The following is a 19,643-nucleotide window of genomic DNA, read 5'->3' as shown; positions in this document are numbered from 1 at the left end:
CCTCTTTTTTTGTTCTGTCCCCACCATTTCATTTGAGTATATGAGGAGAGCTTTTTGAGAAAAAAAGAGCTTAGCTAGCAAGGAAGCAAAATTTCTTCTCTCCTACACCAAAAGAGAGATTCATCCAAGCTTGGGGAAGGATCGTCGAAGCACCGTCTAAATTTTGTCGGAGCTCGAAACTTCGCCGGACTCTCCTTCTAAAGGAGAGCTTCTTCGTTCTTTGGAGGAGTGTTGCAGACCTCGTTGGAGTTTTGTGAGAACATCGCCATCTCTTCTACCACTAGGAGAGCTTCATCCTACGTGAAGAAATTCAACATCAAATGTCGCGTTGATGAGATTCTCTAAAAATCTCTTGCATTTTATTCCTTCGCTAGCCCTAGGATTATATTTTGGCTAGGTGTTGTGGATTAGGTCATCCACACGAGGCGAGTTGGCCGACCGAAACTAGTCGGTACGACCACATGCCTTTGGATTGGCCGTTGATTTCCTAGAGGAAGCCCTAGGTTAGGAATCTTTCATTGGACAAATCCATAGTGAACTCTAGTGGTTTCTCGTGATAAGCTTTAGATTTCCCCAAGACTTTGGCCCTTCCAACCTTCTTTGGAGGGGTTGGGATAATTCGATCTTGAATAATGATGAAAGCTTTGTAGCTAGCTCATTCTACAAAATTGTGAGAGGTTCGTAGGATGGAAAAAACTTTTGTAGCTAGTCCTCCCTACGAACAATGAAATACTTGTTCTACAAGAAATTAGAGGGCGAAGTTCTCCACATTTTCTTACCAAAGTCGGAGGCAGCAATGCGACGAATCCAAGAGCTAAAACCTTAGGTGCATATGTGAGATCATCAACATGAGTATGACTCTTTATTATTTGTGATCACTTATATCATATCATGTTGTATTTCACAGATCACTTTTTTGCCTCGACTGGCCGCCCTGGCCCTATCGACATCACATTTTGCCTCGACCGGCCACCCCCGACCCAGTCGACATCACATTTTGCCTCGACCGGCCACCCCCACCCAGTCGACATCACAGTCGACATCACACTTTGCCTCAACCGGCCGCTCTGGCCCGGTTGACATTTCACTTTTGTCTGACCGGCCGCCCCGGCTTGATCGACTGACCATTTTGGCCCGACCGGCCACCCCCAACAGACTCATTCTCCGCCTCATGGTTTAGCGAGAGCTTTGAAAGTACCAGAACATTCCTCTGTGAGATAACCATCTATTGATAGTCCTGTGTTAATCGTCATAACTGATGTAGGCAAAACTCTTTTAAATTAAGAGTATTCTTATACAACCCCCAAGATGTAATTAACCAAGTTGGATACATCATATGATGAGCACTCTAGACTCCAGAATAAGCAAACACACATGAATCTCTGGTTGTGGGTTATCTACATAGTTATTCTTTCACGGTTATTGGTTTAAAATGATTCCGCCCGATCTTATTTGGGTGGACATACTTGACATATCCTTGCAAGGTTTATCGCATTTAGGTTATCCAAATTCTTTCTCTTGTTTGTCCATCTTTGTTGTATGTTCTACTATTATGGTTCCTCTCCTCCTGATCATTCACATGATCAAGAAGATATACTTATTCAGAAAAGAGAAGCATACAACGATGAACAAATTGTCATCTCCTTTAAAATAAAAAAGAGAAATGAACGAAAACAGACTGACAACTTTGTTGTGGATGAGGCTCTCTTTAACGTGGGATTCTAGTATATTCGCAAGACTGGCCACTCCTTTGAGGAAGATTCTCTCTCTTTCCATGCCCGAAGTTGTGTTCCTATTCTGCGGGACCCAACAAATTCCCAGACTAGTGGAGCCGCTAGGGGTAGGCAGTCTCTCCCTCTTAGGTGTTATGCTTACATTTCTAGTCACCTAGCTTCCTTTCTATCATAGTGTCACTAGTTGTGTCTTTTAGATCTTGGACTTCAGATCCACGCATTAGGCACTATGGTTAGTGATTGGTTCTCTGGTTACATGTGGCTTATGTAGGGATTCTCTTCGTGGATGTCGTATTTCGAGATATTTCGATCCAATCATGTTTGGACGTATACTCTCAACCCATCACACGAGGATTACCTACATATAAGTTTTTCGTCACTTTTATTTTTAATTGTTTATCTATTTTTCTGTTATATGTCCTTTATATTTGATTCCTCTCATCTTAGAATCATTTATATAATTCAGGAGGGAGATTTATTCGAATAAGAGAATCATATGACGATGCATAAATAGACAAGCTGGTGACTCTGAGGCCTAAAAAGAATCAAGAAAAGCACACGCCCCTAAGGATATCTTAGATCTCATTCTCTCTCTCAAGCATCTTAAGTACACAGAAGTAACTAACCGTCTGAATTGTTTTCATTTGATCGTTAAATACATGGCAACCTTTATCTTAAAAAACTTCAAATCAGTGATATCTTCTGATAGTATTCTTTCTCAAAATAGAAGATATAAGGACCCATCGAACACTTGCTGCTCTCTGTCGTCACTTCCATTATCTTGGCTTCATCGATTTCCAGTTGGATAAGCATTGTGGTACTCATCCTAAGCTGATACACTTAGATAATATTTCCGCCATCTGATTTTCTTCCCGACCAATATGTTCAATTTTGAAGTTAGTAAACTTCTCAATCTCTTATTTCACCTTGTTGAGATATTTGGCAATCATCTCATCTTTGGCTTCAAACTCTTCATTTAATTGGTTCACGACCAATAATGAGTCCAATTTCACTAGAAGATTTAAATCACTTATTTCATATGCTAGACGTAGTTTTGCAATCAAGTTTTCATACTTCGCTTGATTGTTGCTAACTTCAAACTCCATTGTGATCAAACAATAGAGGTGCTCTCTGATAAGACTACTAAGAGTCAATTTGCACCCTATATTGGATTGTTTAGAAGCTCCATCAACGTTTAGAGTTCATACATAATCCTTATTTATGCTTCGATGTTTAATTCAACCGTTTCAAAGAAATCCACCAGGAATCTATGATTGCTTGTGCCTTAATCATTGTCTCGGGTACATAGGTGATATCAAACTCACTAAGTTATACAATTCATTTTAAGAGCTGACTACAATGTTTCGACCAAGTAAAAATGGACTTCAAGGGATGGTCAGTGATGACCATATTGGGTGCATTTGGAAATTTAATTAAAGTCTGCAAGCCGAAATAACTAAAACAAAAGTTAGTTTTTTCATTATAGGGTAGCTGGTTTCAGCTCCTTTAAGAACTCAGCTTGTATAATAGACCGAATATTGCTTTCTTTAATCTTCTTTGACGAGCACCGAACTAACTACCTCCTTCCCAACTCTCAAATATAAAGCGAGTTCTTCGTTTGGCTTTAGCCTTTGGATTAGCGGCATGGATACCAGAGAGTTTTTCAAACTCTAAAATGCTTGTTCACATTTTTTTGACCATTCAAAATGCTTGTTTTCTCTTTGCACTTTAAAGAAAGCTTCATATTTGTCTCTCGATTTCGTGATGAAACAACCAAGTCTCGCTATCCGTCCAATCAATTTTGAACCTCTTTTGCCTTTCGTGGGGATGGAATGTCCATCAAAGCTTTTACTTTTTACGAAGTTGCCTTTATAATTTTAAGTGTTAAAAGAAAACTGAGGAATTTTCCAATCAAGGCCCCAAACGCGCACTTTCATGGGTTTAATCTCATAGTATATTTTTTAAGGATTGAAAACGTTATGTTTTTCTGTCGACAGACTTTTAACAAACACATTATCAACATACACTTCAACATTTTTCCCTTTATGATTAGAAAAGTTTACATCCATGAGTCGTTGGTACGTAGCCCTAACGTTCTTACGCCCAAAAGGCATTACATTAAAACGAAGCACACATTCACAAGTAATAAAAGAAGTTTTTTTCAGCATCAATCAGATGCATTTTAATTTGATGGTAACAAGAGGAGATGTCAAGAGAACTCATCACTGAATATCCAACAACTTCATTGACTAGTTTATCTATCTTTGGTAAAGGGTAGCTGTCATTCAGGTGGGCATTTTTGAGGCTCGTAAAATCCACTCACATCCTCCATTTTCTATTTGACTTTGGCGGCCCAGGTTGGATACTGGACTTCTATAATATAGCTGACTTCCTTCAACGTCCTCACTTCTTCGATGAATGACTTTGTTGGGGTTCTAGTATATGATCAGATTTTCTACTACACTGGTTGGGCTGATCGATTGATGTTCAATCAATGGCACACCACGTCAACCGATATTCCAAGCATTTCCACACCAGTCCAGGCGAAGACATCTTGATGTTCACAAAGAGTTTGGATCAGCATGTTCAGGTATCCTGCATCAAAACAATCACTTTTAGAAAAATTTATTGGGGTCCTCGGTTGATGCAGGTATTTCAAGGATGGCCTCACTAATCTCAAGACTCCCTTCCCTTCAGACTTGTATATCAAGTGGATCCTGCTCCTCGCTGGTGATCGCTCGTATATAACATCTTCGGGATTGCTCTAGATTTTCTCAAACTATGATGACTTCTTCACTCGCCAAAAATTTGATAGCTACGTGATAAGTCGAGTTCACTACTCGATAGCTATTTAGCAAGTGTCGGCCAAAAATGACATTATACGTCAGTGGTGATTCAACCACTAAGAAGTCCTCAGTTTTGTTGAACTGTTTCTCCTACTTGCCCCAGGAGACGCACAGAGCTATAACACATAGAGCTTCCTTTCATTCACCAGAGAAGTTGAATAATGAACCAACCGATGCAGACAACCGATCGGACTTTAACCCGATCTTATCAAATATTGGTTTGAAGAGAATATTGACAAAACTTCTGATATCAATAAGAATATTATCAACCTGGAAGTTATTAATGAGTGTCATAATAGTAATGTTGTTATGCAGATTTCCTTTCAATGGCAAATCCACGTCAGTAAATATGATGGGCGGGTGATTCCATTTTTGGATAGAGCTGACGATGAGTACCTCCCCCAGTTGAGCCTTTTTTTATTGGCCTGACGGGATAATTCACCCCCTCCAAAGATAGTTGGAATGATCCCAGCAATGTATATTGAGTTTGCTCGGACTGGCTCGCTCGAATCCTCTATCTTCGGTGCCTTTCCTTATCATTGGATGTTTACTTCGATCACAATAAATTCCTTCCATTTTTTGGTGCAGATCAGGTCTTCCACTAGATTTCTCAAATATCAACATTTTTCAGTATCATGGCCCCGATGGTTCTGACAATATTTGTTGGGGTTCCGGAGGCCAGCTCTGGTTTTCCTTAGTGCTGACTTCTTAAATTACTCTTTATTTTTTATGACCTCCACCTATTCAGCTTCTGTATTAGTGGGGGTCATTCCATGCATGTCACGGTACACAAGTGGATGCTCATAGTACCGAGTATGGCCCCTCTAATCGTTATTCCCTCTTCGTTCGTCTCTACGGTTCCATTCATCATCATATTTTGCCTGACCGAAAGGCTGTTGCTTGCTCCTCGTCTTCCACCTTTCGCCCTGGGCAGCCCTTTTCTTCGATCACCAATCAGATGTCTTTATTTATTATTCAGAGGGACCGTTGACATACAAATCGACAATAATATAGTTGTTGGTCATCTCCCACAATTCAGTCAATGTTATGGGCTCACACAATCTTAAATCGAATTTGAAATGGGCCATTCTCACTCCTTGAGTCAGGGCATTCTGCACGCTAATTGGGCATAAGTCCTGGACTTCCATCATTTATTTCTAGAAACAGGTGATGTAAGAGCGAAAGCTTTCACTCTCACCTTACATGAGCTGTAAAAGGACCTTAGATTTCTTCTTTGGTTTCTAGAAGTTGACAAAGTGAGCCATGAACTTTGTTGACTTCAACAAAAGTGGACATGGTCCTTGGTGGCAGGTTATTGAACCACTTGAGGGTCGTCTTCTTCAGGATGGTTAGAAACAGACGACACTTCGTGGCATCATTGATTCACGACATTCTAATAGTTTATTTGAACGAGACCACATGATCGGTTGGATCACTCTTTCATTTATAAAAGTCCAAATGCGGAGGACAGAATTTTGTTGGTGGTTCAACTTCGTTAATCTGCAGATAGAATGGATTTTTCGGTGTCGCAGGTGCCTCATCTTGCGCAGACTGGTTCCTCTCCACTAATGCAGACCCAACATCGTCATGCTGGGAATTTTCCTGCTCGTTGATTGTCAGAATCATTCTCCGCAACTTGAAACTGGTGGCTCCTCTCAGGGTTCCTCCCCGTGAGGTTGAGTTCCGCGAGACTCTTCTGCCGAGGGAGATGGTTAAGCTCATATTTGTGTGATTGCTTCTTGGAGGACATTAAAGCAACCAAGCACCTGATTTTGTAACTCCTACTTTTTCTACTGAATTTGTTGTTGTAAGAACTCCCAAGTGGATTATATTATCGTTGTGTCTCTCTGGCTAGTCTTGCCTTTCTGTAATGCTCTATTTATTGTCTGTGGCATGTCCATGCTCATTGCACCATCTTTTGGGGTGTTGAATCCTAAAATGTCATTGTAGGCACACCCTGAGAATTTAAAATACAAGAAAAGAAGATAGAAGAGAGAAGACACATGACCATATGAAATTCTGAAAATTGAGTGCGTAACATTTATTCATAAAATAACTCCTATTTATAACTATAGATAGCTTGAGTATACAATGACAATACTATCCCCTTTATCTTAACGGTTAAGTGGCATTCTTTATTTTTTTTTTCTAACCTTATATAATTAATTTAACTACCTCTTTAATACTAACAGCTGAATGTGCATCACTTTCACAAATGGTCAAAGCTTATTGGACATAATAAATGAGTAAACTGTTTCCACTTCTAACTGATGGTTTCCTCATTCATGATATATTATGGAGCTCGTTTGATTCTAATCGATCATTCATGTCTGATGGGATTACCGGTAATCTAGGTAAGCGAACTAAGCTGACCAACCGTTCACTAATCTTTGGCATGGAATTTTGATTGGAAACAGTGGAGGCCCCTCAAAATCATTCGATCTCTTTGGAATGTGAGTTGTGACATTTTTCCTTTATACACCGCACATATACTCTAAATTCATTTTTAAAATTTCATCTAAATATTAAAATTCATAACTAAATTTCAACTCAATTGTATATTATTTCAAATTTTTGATAAATTGGTTTTCGCGCATATAAATTCACATATTTCTTACCTAAAATATATAAATGCACAAACTTATTAGCTAAAGTATATAAATATTAATTGTATGCATTGTTGAAATTTAGATGCATTTTAACGGTCGGAATGTAAATTCTAATTTTCAGACCCTGCCCTGTTTTTTTGGCAAATTTGCCACCTGGCTAAAGCCCTACTATCTCCTCGCAGTGGCATCCTCGCTCCCAAAATGCTCGCCCGCCTCACTCGCCCCGTCCACCTCCGCCTCCTATCAAAAACCCTAGCTTTCGCTAACCAGCCATTCTCTTCTTCTCGTTCTATCCTCCATTCTCCTTCTGCTTCCCTTCCTCCATCTCAGCCCCGACCTATAGCTCCCTATAGTTGGCCCCTTCTTGATCATGGCAGGTCTTTTACGAGCAGTCGAAAACCGAGCGGCGGTAATAGCGACGACACCTGGAAGTTCGCTGCAGAATCCGAGGATACAGATTCCATCTTTAAGCTGGATGAAGAGAACCTCTCTGGAATCGGGGAGGGAGCCGAGGATGCGCACGGATCGAGCGAGGTAGAAACCGAGACAAGTGGAGAATTTAACAAGGAAAAAAGTCCTTGGGAAGAAATTTCTGCTGGTGATGTGGAACGTGATATTTTTGACGGCATTGATCGGGATATTGCGTCGAAAGAGGGAGGCAGAGATGCTGTGTGGGAGACAGCTGAGGGCTACAAGCCATGGAGCATGGGTGACGCTGATGAAAAGGGTGATGTTTTTGGTATTGGAGAGGAAGTGGGGGCGATGGAAGGGTTTGAGGCCGAAGGGGTTTATGAGTTAGAGAAGGAGAGGAATGAAGAGAAGGAGAAGTTGCAGCAAAGAGAGCAGGAGTTGCTGGCTACTCTAAATGGTAATAGAAATTCTCTTTTTAATCTGTATATTTTCACATATGAATTTCTACTTAAAACTCGCTTTGCTGAAAATTGGGTGATCTGGTATAGAGGTTAGTCGAGGTGTTGATCTCCACACCTTTCAGTGATTTTTTTATTAAATTGAATCGAGTAAGCTAGCATATTCATTCCAATATCAAATATAGAAACTTACAATGATAATACCTATCACATAAATACCACTCAATTCCTATGTATTCATATGCACCTAAACTTCAAGATTTACATATATATACAACCTTTCCCATGCATGAAAAAGTGTATTTCACTTTTTCAAAGTTAAAATAAGGGTACTTATGATGTGATATGAATGATTTTATGGTATAAATGTAAAAAGTAAGGTTGTTTACATAACATTGCTATTTACAAAAATAGCACCTCTTTCATCCATTTTTCAAATTCTTACTCAAATATCAAAATTCATCATAAAATCCATCCCATATTTTTCACTTTTATCAAATTCTCAATTAGCACACGTAAATACATCGGTTCGGTAGTTCAAAAATATCAAATGGGTGCTAGATTTTATAAATAACAATGCTTCGGGTGATATGTATGTAATTATCCCAAAAGGTTAAGTTTAGGTGTTAGAAATGTAAATATATATTAAGTGAGTGGGATGTATGTAAACGCCCCTTCTATTTTTTGTTGTGTTTTCTTAGTCCTTGTCACACTTTCTTTAGGGAAATGAATTTGCATGTTGGCTTTACAAACAATTTTGTGAAAATTTTGACATTGCACATTGTTTTTATCACATACTAGCATTTTTTTCTAAATGAGAATAATTGTTTTGAAAAATTTTTTGGCCATGTTTTTGGTGAATTTCTTCATCAATATGTGAGCATATTCAACAATGATTGATCTTTTTCGATTTAATAATATTTTATCATGGTTAATTTATAATGTATTGCCCAAGATAAGTGTTATCTTTGGAAGTAATTTCATGACATGAGGTTTTCAGTAGTTCGTATTTAATGCGTGATATTAGATTTGAGAACTATTCTATCAATTCACTTTATGCACTATTTGATATGCATGTTGTCAAAAAACATAGTAGAATTATTCAGTTACTTTTGTTGTTAGCAAGCCAATTTGGCCTAAGAAAATGAGAATGCATAATCTTCATATTTATTGAGTTGGTAAGATTATTGAACACCATAGTGATTTGAAGCATTTGTTAGGATTTGAATGCGTAGTAATAGTGATTTTAAGCTTTGAACATGAAGTCTACAAAACGAGAGGCTATTTTTCCTATAATGGTTGTTTGGCTATCATAATGTAGTTAAAAATATGATTTGTTTGGGGTGGTTGTATTTTTTTGTAAAGATAACTGTAAAGCTATTCTAGGGAAATTAATTTTTTTTTTAGTTGTTGTTGCTGTTATAAATATTTTCTTAAAAAGTTGAACTCTAGTTTTCTTATGGTTACCACACAAATAAACTCATTTGTAAAAATAATGTTCTACATTTAAATTTTTGAAAACAACAATAAGATGGAACCGTGGTAACCGTCGAAAAAGTTATCCCAAACTAATCATTCACTTCAAAATGTTTTAGGGCGTCAAACTCAATTATTTTAGTTAATGGCATGTGTCAAATATTTATTCTAACTTTTAGGTTAGCTATTCCCTGATCTCATTTGTTCTCCCTCTATTAGCTGACCCCAATTCTCCATGAATGAACTTTTGTAGTCTCTAATTCACTGTAGAGAAGGCGACATAAGATATATGGATCCATGCACAGAACACGACATAGCACGATATGTGAACACGACATAATAGCAAAAAGTAGGACACGACACTTCATTGACACTTTTTTATATTTAACGAATTATTACTATAAATATAATTTTGTACTATTCTCTTCTAAAGTCTTTAGATAATTCAATTTGCATAAAAATAACTTATAACTGGAAAAAAGTGCCTAAAAAGATGTATGATGAGAAGTATACAACAACAACAACAACAAAGCCTTAATCCCACTACGTGGGGTCGACTACATGAATCATTTTTCTCCATTGCGTCCTATTTAGTGTCATATTTTCATTAAATTCTAGTAAATTAAGATCATTTTTAATACAATAAGCCCCATTCTTCCTAGGTCTACCTCTTCCTTTCTTAACACAAGTCGAATCTAAAACATCTACTCTCATAATCAGATGATCAGATGGTCGACGTATGATGAGAAGTATACAAGAAAAAATATAACACAAAACTATAAATATATTCGAACGAGAATACAAATATGACAACATGTCATAATATCAAAAAATAGAATATGACGCGCCATGGATACATTTTTATATTTAACAAATTATTAATATAAAATATAATTTTGTACTATTCTCTCCTAAAAATATTCGATAATTGGACTTGCATAAAAGTAACTCATAACTGGAAAAAAAAGCCCTATGAAAAATATCCAAGAAAAAAGTATAGCACAAAATTATAAATGTATTCTAACGAGCTTCCCTAAACACAAGCCTCACAAAATAAAGTTTCTATTAAGTGCAGAAGCAACAGTAACCTAAATGCATCCGATAAGTCTATAAAGCACAGTGATTCAAAGGCTCTAATAAATGCATTTGAATGAGCAATATTCTATAAATTACAATGAAGTTCCTTTAGCTTACTTGCTAGCAATGGCTTGGTTGTTGAGATGCACGAGGATTTTTCTGTATCCAATCTTTGACCTTGATTTGCAGCTTCTAGAGAGCTTTGAACAAGCGCGATCTACCTTTCTTCATCATCTTAGCTTAGAAATAAACTTATCATCTTCATATCTTCTTTGAAATGAGATTCAAATGATATCTTCACATCCTCATTGTCTTTGTATCCTGGCATGAGAAGATCCAAGTTAGGGCAGTGCATTTTTTGGTTTAGGGTCTGTTTGGGACAGCTGCGGCTTATCCAGCTTATCCAGATAAGCTGCTGATTCAGATAAGCTGTTGATTTACTGCTGATCCAAATAAGTTGTCTGACCGTTTGGTTTGTACATTTTGAAAACAGCTGATTCTTGATAAATGATTATACTGCCCCTGTTTTGGATAAATTGTTTGACTGTTTTGTTTGTGCATTTTAATGACAGACAGTTATAAAATTTTTAATAAAAAACATACAATTTGAAAAAAAAAATTAATAAAAAACATATCCAATTCAATTTCTAACATATCCAATTAGAAAGATTACTAACATAGTCGGGCAAGAAATCACTCAGTCAAGAAATAAGTTTGGTTAGTTCCTCTTCCATGCCACCACTCAGTCAAGAAATAAAAAGGAATATAGTGCAACATCAACATTTAGAGGAAGCTCCTGACATATGTTGGAAATTTCAAAGCAAACCATTGCTCAAATAAGCAAACCATTGCTCAATTGGGCCTTGAGCCATCAGTCTAGAAGAAATCTTATCAATCTAGCTTATTACAGCCTAGCGAAGTTCCACTAAAAGCACCTCAAAAGCCAAAGAATTATAAGAAATCAAATATGAATACTATATGTTTTAAATTGATAATACCAAAAAAAATAATTTACATAAAAACCCAAATTTAATAAATTCAAATTCAAAAGGCAGACAAAAGCCCTATTCCTAATCCAAATTCCTAATTCCTAAGACTCACCCCAAAGTGGAAGAAGAGTAAAAATAACAAGAGCAATAGTTGCTACTATGTAACAGTTTTAAATTTGCCAACTACTGCAAGCAAACAGGGCTGAAAAATAAAAAATGAAGACTGAAGTTGGCCATAATCAAATAATTAAGAAACTGAAAGCTCCATTAAATATATGAAAGTGTAATTACATAAAAATTGTTTTACATCAACATAATTTCAACCACACGACACCTACAATTTACTCCTTTACAAGTCTTCACAAATTCACGACGTTATCACAAAAAAAAAAAAAAACAGTTCACAAATCAAAACCACATGGCACCTGCAATTTACAAATCCAACCCAAAATCAATCTCCTCAGCTAATTAGTTAAAAACAGTCCACAAATCATTTAAAAAATTGAAAAATAAAACACTAATATATCTGAAAGAGGGGAAAACAGAGAAGACTTCTTCCTCACAGGGATCGTGAGGGCCGTATTATAGTAAAAACAACAAGAGCAATAGTTAATGAGAGGGGAGAGTGGATTTACCTGGAACGGGATGAATGCCGAATGGAAGAGCCGATGACCGCCTGTGATTAATGTCGAAGAAGCAGGAATAGGATCTACGTGAAGAGCAGGAGCGAATGTCGTAGAAGCAGGGAGAGAAGCGCTGGTTAGGAATGCGAAAGGGAAGGGAAGGAGCGACTCCAGGAGCGGCTAGGGATTGCGACTATTTATGCGAGCGACTCCAGGAGCGGCAGGGAGCATAAGCGGCTAGAGATCCGAAGGGAAGGGGAGATTGCGAGCGACTGCAGGAGCGGCGGCTAGGGATTGCGAGCGAAGGGGAGGGAGCAGAAGCGGCCAGGGATCACGAAGCGATAATTTGTGATTGCTATGAAAGGGTAGCGGCATAAATCGGGATTAAACACAGTGAAGATACGCTGCCCGCGGGGGTAATGCCGCGGGCGAAATTCTTCGTAATCCCTAAATAGCGTTTTTTAATAAGCTGGCCAAAAATTCTAAACAAACCTGTTTTAAGCTGTCCCAAACGGGCCCTTAGTCACATCCCATGTCTTGCGTCTCCCATGTCCACATTGTGTCTCTCCCGGGGTGCCCAAATTTACAAAATAAATTTTTTTTAAATAGTTTGTGGTGTGATTAATATTTTGAAATGTTTAACCAGTTTAACTTAAATCAATAAGTTTAAAACTAAAAGCAAAGTCATTATCAATTTGATTTATAAACTTATAAATAACTTTGGTAGATATTTTATTAGTTCTATTATTAGACTTCAATTGATTATCCGACTAATTAGTACTACTTGGAGAATATATGATCGATGATATGATATCACAAAATATAAGAATCAACTCATGTTAATGCAAGTAGGTATCTTCCGTTGAAATTTTAGAAGCCTTGAGACATTGCGTGCAACCGGAAATTTGTTTCATCTAGAAGAAGTAAACTATAATTCTCTTTTTCATCCTTAAACACCATTTATTATAATCACACAAATCTCTCTTCTCAATTTACAAATAAAAAGAAAAAAAAAACAAAAGCTGTGAACTAGAAGTTCAGCATCACCTATGTTTTATTTTATACTCCCATAACTTTATTATATCTTATAAGTTCAAATTTTTATTATTACGATAAATTTTAGCATCCTTCTTCTTAACATTGATAAAATAATATTCCTTTTTATTTAACACTGTTACCTATATATCTTCATTGCCTCAGTCATGAATAAATAAATAAAAGTTAATTCTAATAAACACTTCAATAATTTGTCATCCTTTCAATATTTTTGGTTACATTGCTTAATTAAATATTTTTAAAGCTAATCAACTTTTATCATTTTGAAACAATCTATCGTATACTTGTTATTTGATTTAAATAACTTTAAAAAAAGGCCGCCCCTGAAAGTATTCATCATACTTCACTTTTTGGATATGTATTGTTCAGTTTGCTTTTCTATAAAAAAAAATAGGGGCATTTACATACATAACACACAATTCTAAAGTACATATCTCACACCTGAACTTTCATATTTATATACATAATACTCAAATATTTAATATTACATAAAAAACATCACTGTTATCAGTTTTTAAAAGTAAAATACACCTTTTCATGCTTAGTTTAAAGCACCAAAGTGTTATGTATGTAAATATGAAAGTTTAGGTTTGAGATATGTAATACATAAGAATTTTGTGCTAGGTATGTATATTTCCCCAAAAGAAAAAAAAAACAAAAAATCCTTACAACCCTGCATCATATGTCAACCGATAAGGTTGGTATGGATTGAAAAATCTTATATTAGAAGTCAAATATCTCTTTAGGCATCGTAAGACTTTTTGGATTTATTGTCCGGTGAATCTTTGCAACGCAGTTTATAAACCAATTTTTGAGCGCTATACTTGAAATTTAAATAAGCTGATCCCCAATTTACGAGATGCCTCCTTGTGTTTCATCAAAGCTTCATGACCATGGGCATTCATTCATGTAAACACGCTATTAAACAATGCTTTGCTAGATTCTTCACATCATAATTTCTGTAAATCTCACAAACAAACAAATTTTATAGAGTTTTTGAAATAAAAAACGGGGCATTTACACACAGACCACTCAATTCTTGTATATTTACATGTCTAACAGATAAAATTTGCTTTTTTACATTTATATCACCCAAATCATTCATATCACGTCAAAATTACCCCTCTTTTAACTTTTAAAAAGGGAAATACACCTTTTTCACGAATAGGTAAGGTGATATGCATGTAAAAAATGAATTTTAGGTATGCACGTACATCTTCCATTTCTTGATAGATATGTAAGCACATAGGAATTGAGTGGTATGTACATAAATCTTCCATTTCTTTTTTCCTTTCATCATTATTCACCAATTTCTTCTCTACCTCCAGAACAAGTTTTAAAATTATACACAAGTATTCTGTTTATTCCCTTGTTATTTTCTGCATTCACCCATGTTTTGCCACTCTCCAGGTCCAAATCGTGCATTCGGAGATTTAATTGCGGCATCTGGAATAACAGAGGACATGATTGACAGTTTGATTCTTTTAAAGGATGTTCGAGGCATCCAGGGCCTGCCTCCCCTTAGCGAAATCGAAGATAAGGCTATAGCGAAGTTGAATGCTACCTCTTCGAGAGCAGAGGTGGAGCGAAAAAAACAAGAAGAAATTTCAAAAGCACGGGTTCGAAAGGTCGATGAAAAAGGAAGGGCTTATGGAACCGGTCGAAGGAAATGTAGCGTTGCTCGTGTTTGGGTTCAACCCGGCGATGGAAAATTTATAGTCAATGATAAGCAGTTTGATGCGTATTTTCCAATTCTTGATCATCGTGCAGATCTTCTTCGTCCATTTACGGTGACAAATACATTGGGCCTATGGGATGTCACTTGTACTGTGAAAGGAGGAGGTGTCTCAGGTGAGGTTTGTCAACTAGAATTTTTTCTTTTAGGGAAGTATACATGCATACCACACAAATTTTATCTATTTGCATATCTAACTACTAAACTTAACTTGTTTTACATTTAAATCACCCTAATCTTTCATGTCGCATAAAAACTTACCACCATTTACTTTTAAGAAGTGAAATACACTTTTCATTCATAGAGGTAAGATGTTATGTATGTAAAAATTGAACTTTAGGTGTTAGATATGTAAATACATAAGAATTAAGTGGATATATGTAAATCTTCCATGAATTTATTTTGCCCATAGGTATGCTGCCACACTGCATGCATACCAGCATATTGCTTCGGCACAAAACTCTTCTCCTTAAAAGCATTTTTAAGATTGAACTTAATCTGTGCTTCACCACAACAAAGTGTTCTGTTAAATTTTTGTCAGCAAATTTGGTGCAATATAAATTAATGAGAAAAGTATCAAAATAGTCTTCCAACTTTTCGTGGAGAGGTCATTTTAGTCCCAGAGTCTTTAAAAGTGTTAATTTGCCCCCGCAACTTTTTTAATATGGGCTGAACTAGTCTTAACAAAGGACTGGTTCAGCCACAATTTAAAAATTTTAAGGACTACTGTTACATTTTTATGAACTTTTAGTGCCCCATGTAAACAGTAAGGAGACTATTTTGACACTTATATATTTTTCAACGAAAATGTAAAATTCTATATTCAGTTTAATTAATACTTAATTCTTCTATGTAAAGCTGGATTTAGCTTAAACTTGCAGGTCAAGTGGGAGCTGTTCGTCTAGGAATTAGCAGGGCCTTGCAATGCTGGGAGCCAGGTTTTAGACCATACCTTAAATCAGGTAAATGTTTGGAAAGCACTGTATATCCACTCAAATAATCACTGTTTTTTTGTGTGATTTCAATCTCCTCTTAGGCTGTTTTGATTGTTCATAAATAGAAAGCTCGTCGTAGAAAACAATTTTTTTGTGGAGTTCGAAATCAATCTTAATTTCTGACATTCAACCAAATGATAAATCTAACATTGTTTTTCAACTTCATACAATTAAATGGACCCTAAACATGATGGAATGGAAATGAAGTTGTTAAATTGACAAATCGACAACTACATATTCATAAAAGTGAAGTGCCAAAATAGTCCTCAGATTATTTACATGGGGTCATTTTAGTTCTATAGTATATAGAAATATCAAACTAATCGCTAAACTTTTTAAATTGATACTGAAATAGTCCTTTGTGGACAGTATTTCAGCTCATATTAAAAGAATTTGGGGACTATATTGACACTTTATAAACTTTGAGACTAAAATGACCCCTCCTACGAAGAGTTGGGAGACTATCTTTACACTTTTTTTTCTTAAAAAATGCCTAAGCTCAGTTTTTTCCCCTTCATACTTAATGTTGGCCTTTAAAAGAGAAGCATAAAATTAAGGTAAAATTTACTGAGATGAGAATGTTTAGGTGGATGAGTGGCTTTAGACTTAGAGACAAAATGTGAAATGAATGTATCCGCGATAGGGTTGGTGTAGCTCCAGTGGCAGACAAAAATAGAGAAAGTCGTATTAGATGATTTAGTCACATTAAACTTCGACCATTCGATGATCCGGTTAGGAGAGTAGATGTTTTAGATTCGATTTATGTTAAGAAAGGCAGAGTGGACCTTGAAAGACTTGGGCATAATGTATAAAATGTTGGCTTTCAAAAGAGAAGCATAAAATTAAGGTAAATGTTACTGAGATGAGAATGTTTAGGTGGATGAGTGGCTTTAGACTTGGAGACAAAATGCGAAATGAATGTATCCGCGATTGGGTTGGTGTAGCTCCAGTGGAAGACAAAAATAAAGAAAGTCGTATTAAATGGTTTAGTCACATTAAACTTCGACCATTCGATGATCCGGTTAGGAGAGTAGATGTTTTAGATTCGATTTATGTTAAGAAAGGCAGAGTGGACCTTGAAAGACTTGGGCATAATGTATAAAATGTTGGCCTTTAAAAGAGAAGCATAAAATTAAGGTAAATGTTACTGAGATGATAATGTTTAGGTGGATGAGTGGCTTTAGACTTAGAGACAAAATGCGAAATGAATGTATCCGCGATTGGGTTGGTGTAGCTCCAGTGGCAGACAAAAATAAAGAAAGTCGTATTAGATGGTTTAGTCACATTAAACTTCGACCATTCGATGATCCGGCTAGGAGAGTAGATGTTTTAGATTCGATTTATGTTAAGAAAGGCAGAGTGGACCTTGAAAGACTTGGGCATAATGTATAAAAAATGATATTTATTTATTATAATTAAATGAAAATATGACACTCGATAGGACGCAATGGAGAAAAAGGATTCATGTAGCCGACCCTGCTTAATGGGATGAAGGCTTGTGGTTGTTGCTATTGTTGTTGCTCACAGAACTGTATGTTTTATTTCAGCTGGCTTCTTGACGAGAGATCCTCGTGCCGTCGAAAGGAAAAAGCCTGGAAAGGCGAAGGCACGAAAGAGCTTCCAGTGGGTCAAGCGATGAGTTCAACTCACAATTTTTCCTCAGAGTGCTCTATTGCTGTTTGAATAACAGCTTTCCATTCATCAAACTATTGAGCAAAAGTCATCTGCAGCCTCAGCAACCAATCCCTTCAGCTCCAGTGGTTCAGTGCCTTAGCAATGAAGATTGCAGGTAGGCGTTCTTGGCCTAATAATGCTGTTTTACTCGTGTTTTATCGAAGAAAGCCATGTTTTGATTTATTATTTTGAGCTGTTATTACACAGGTTTTGATTGTCATTTTCATTTCTGCCTAAGCAGGACATGCAATTTTATATTATGAACGTTTTGGGGATTTAACTTGAAAATTTGTCTGTGGAGGTTTCATGGGGATTTCGACTTTCGAAAATTTTTTCGATCAATTTTTTGTTTGGTTGGATCTCGAAGTTATTTGATTTGTATTTGAAATAAGTATAATATGCAATCTCTCTATTCTTATGTATTTACATCACTAACACCTAAACTTCAATTTCTTACATATATGCCACTTTACCTGTGCATGAAAAAGGTGTATTTCACTTTTCGAAGGTCAAAATAATGGTGATTTTTATGAGATATAGAAGATTTTGGTGGTATAAATGCAAAAAGTATTTGTGTTAGACATGTAAATTCATAGTAATTGGGTGGTATGAATGTAAATGCCCCTTTTATCCTTGCATGTTTTGGGTATTTGACTTGAGAATTTGTAACTGGAGGTGTACTCGAATGTGTGAATAAATATAATACATAAGCATTATATTGTATATATATCAAAGCAATTCCCACAACTTTGAGATCCATTCTGACAAAGTTTTTCTTCAAGGCTTGTTGAATCATTTTCTTAGTTCAAAACTTGGGGGGGTGTTGCTCTATTGTTATTTAGAACTTTCTAATCCTAGAAACTTTGTAGTGTGGCCAGAAATATTACGTGCATATAGGATAAGTGCAGATAGATGCGGATTTCGTTGTGTTATGGTAAATATCAAGATAATACCGCCACAATACTATCGATCTGCACGCTTATTATCTACACTTAGGGTTCGTTTGGAGAGGCAGTGCGTCTCCACCGCAGTGTAGAAAAAATGGAGAAATCAGACTGCCGTCGATTGAAGAGGAAGTGTTTCTCGAGTGTCCGCCAACTCTACTCCGTGAAAATGTGAAAAAATCGTTGTTCTGAAACACACGTCCCGTTTAAAGGAGACGGCGAAGCTCCTCCAAACGAAGCCTTAATATTTCCTCATAGTGTGGCTATAACTTTTAGTCAAACGTGCATGGGGAGGGTTTATTCAATAATGATCTCTTCTAAGAAGAAAGTAAGATAAGTCAAAATTAATGAGTGGACTATTTATTCTCTTGTTAAATTATTGTTCTTGTTTTCCTTTATCCTTTACTTATTTGTGTAGTGGAAGGGTTTTTCTCCTCCAATAAGTATTACTATTTTTCAATTGATTATATTTGACATTTTGATCTTTGATATGATGTACACAATTTGATCAAGTTCAAATCTTAAAGCCCTAAAAAACTAAACCCAAAGGCCTCTTGGGCTAGTCTTTTGATTAGTCCTTGTCACGAGCATGTCTCATGATTTCTAATTTCGTGGTTCATTTGCACGTAATTTATCCAAAAAGATTGAAATTTTTAGGGTTCTTATGACTTAAAATACATGCATCTTAACTATTGATCTATTAGTGGTGTTTAATTTCTTATATGACAAACATTTTAATCTTAATGGTAGCTTTCTTAGACGTTTTATATAAAAATTATTATATTACACTCAAATCTTTTATATAGCATGAAAATTTTCATTAGTATTAATTTATGTGCATTAATGATGCCAATTTAAGCTTTTTACATTCATTTTGAATTAGCCTATAAGAGTATAACTTTGAATTTAAGTGGATTTGACTTGGGAACAAACACACACACGGGGTGTGTTTGGGGTGACTGCGGCAGAGGTGTGGTGCTGCACAATAATTTTTTTTTTTAGCAAAAATGTTGTTTT

The 19,643-nt window shown here is 36.2% G+C and overlaps 1 protein-coding gene across 1 annotated transcript; it reads left to right on the top strand.

Moving 5' to 3' along the window:
* Positions 1-7,241: 7,241 nt before the first annotated feature.
* Positions 7,242-18,014, top strand: LOC110027594. The gene is made up of 4 exons (XM_020729089.1): positions 7,242-8,056; positions 14,689-15,129; positions 15,895-15,975; positions 17,556-18,014. Exons 1-4 carry the CDS (start codon positions 7,390-7,392, stop codon positions 17,645-17,647), a joined length of 1,281 nt encoding a protein of 426 aa, XP_020584748.1. The 5' UTR covers positions 7,242-7,389; the 3' UTR covers positions 17,648-18,014.
* Positions 18,015-19,643: the final 1,629 nt, after the last annotated feature.

This window comes from Phalaenopsis equestris, unplaced genomic scaffold (assembly GCF_001263595.1).
Source record: "Phalaenopsis equestris unplaced genomic scaffold, ASM126359v1 Scaffold000428, whole genome shotgun sequence".
Taxonomy (NCBI): domain Eukaryota; kingdom Viridiplantae; phylum Streptophyta; class Magnoliopsida; order Asparagales; family Orchidaceae; genus Phalaenopsis; species Phalaenopsis equestris.
The sequence above is the reverse complement of the archived record's forward strand: the minus strand, read 5'-3'. Positions and strand labels throughout refer to the sequence as shown.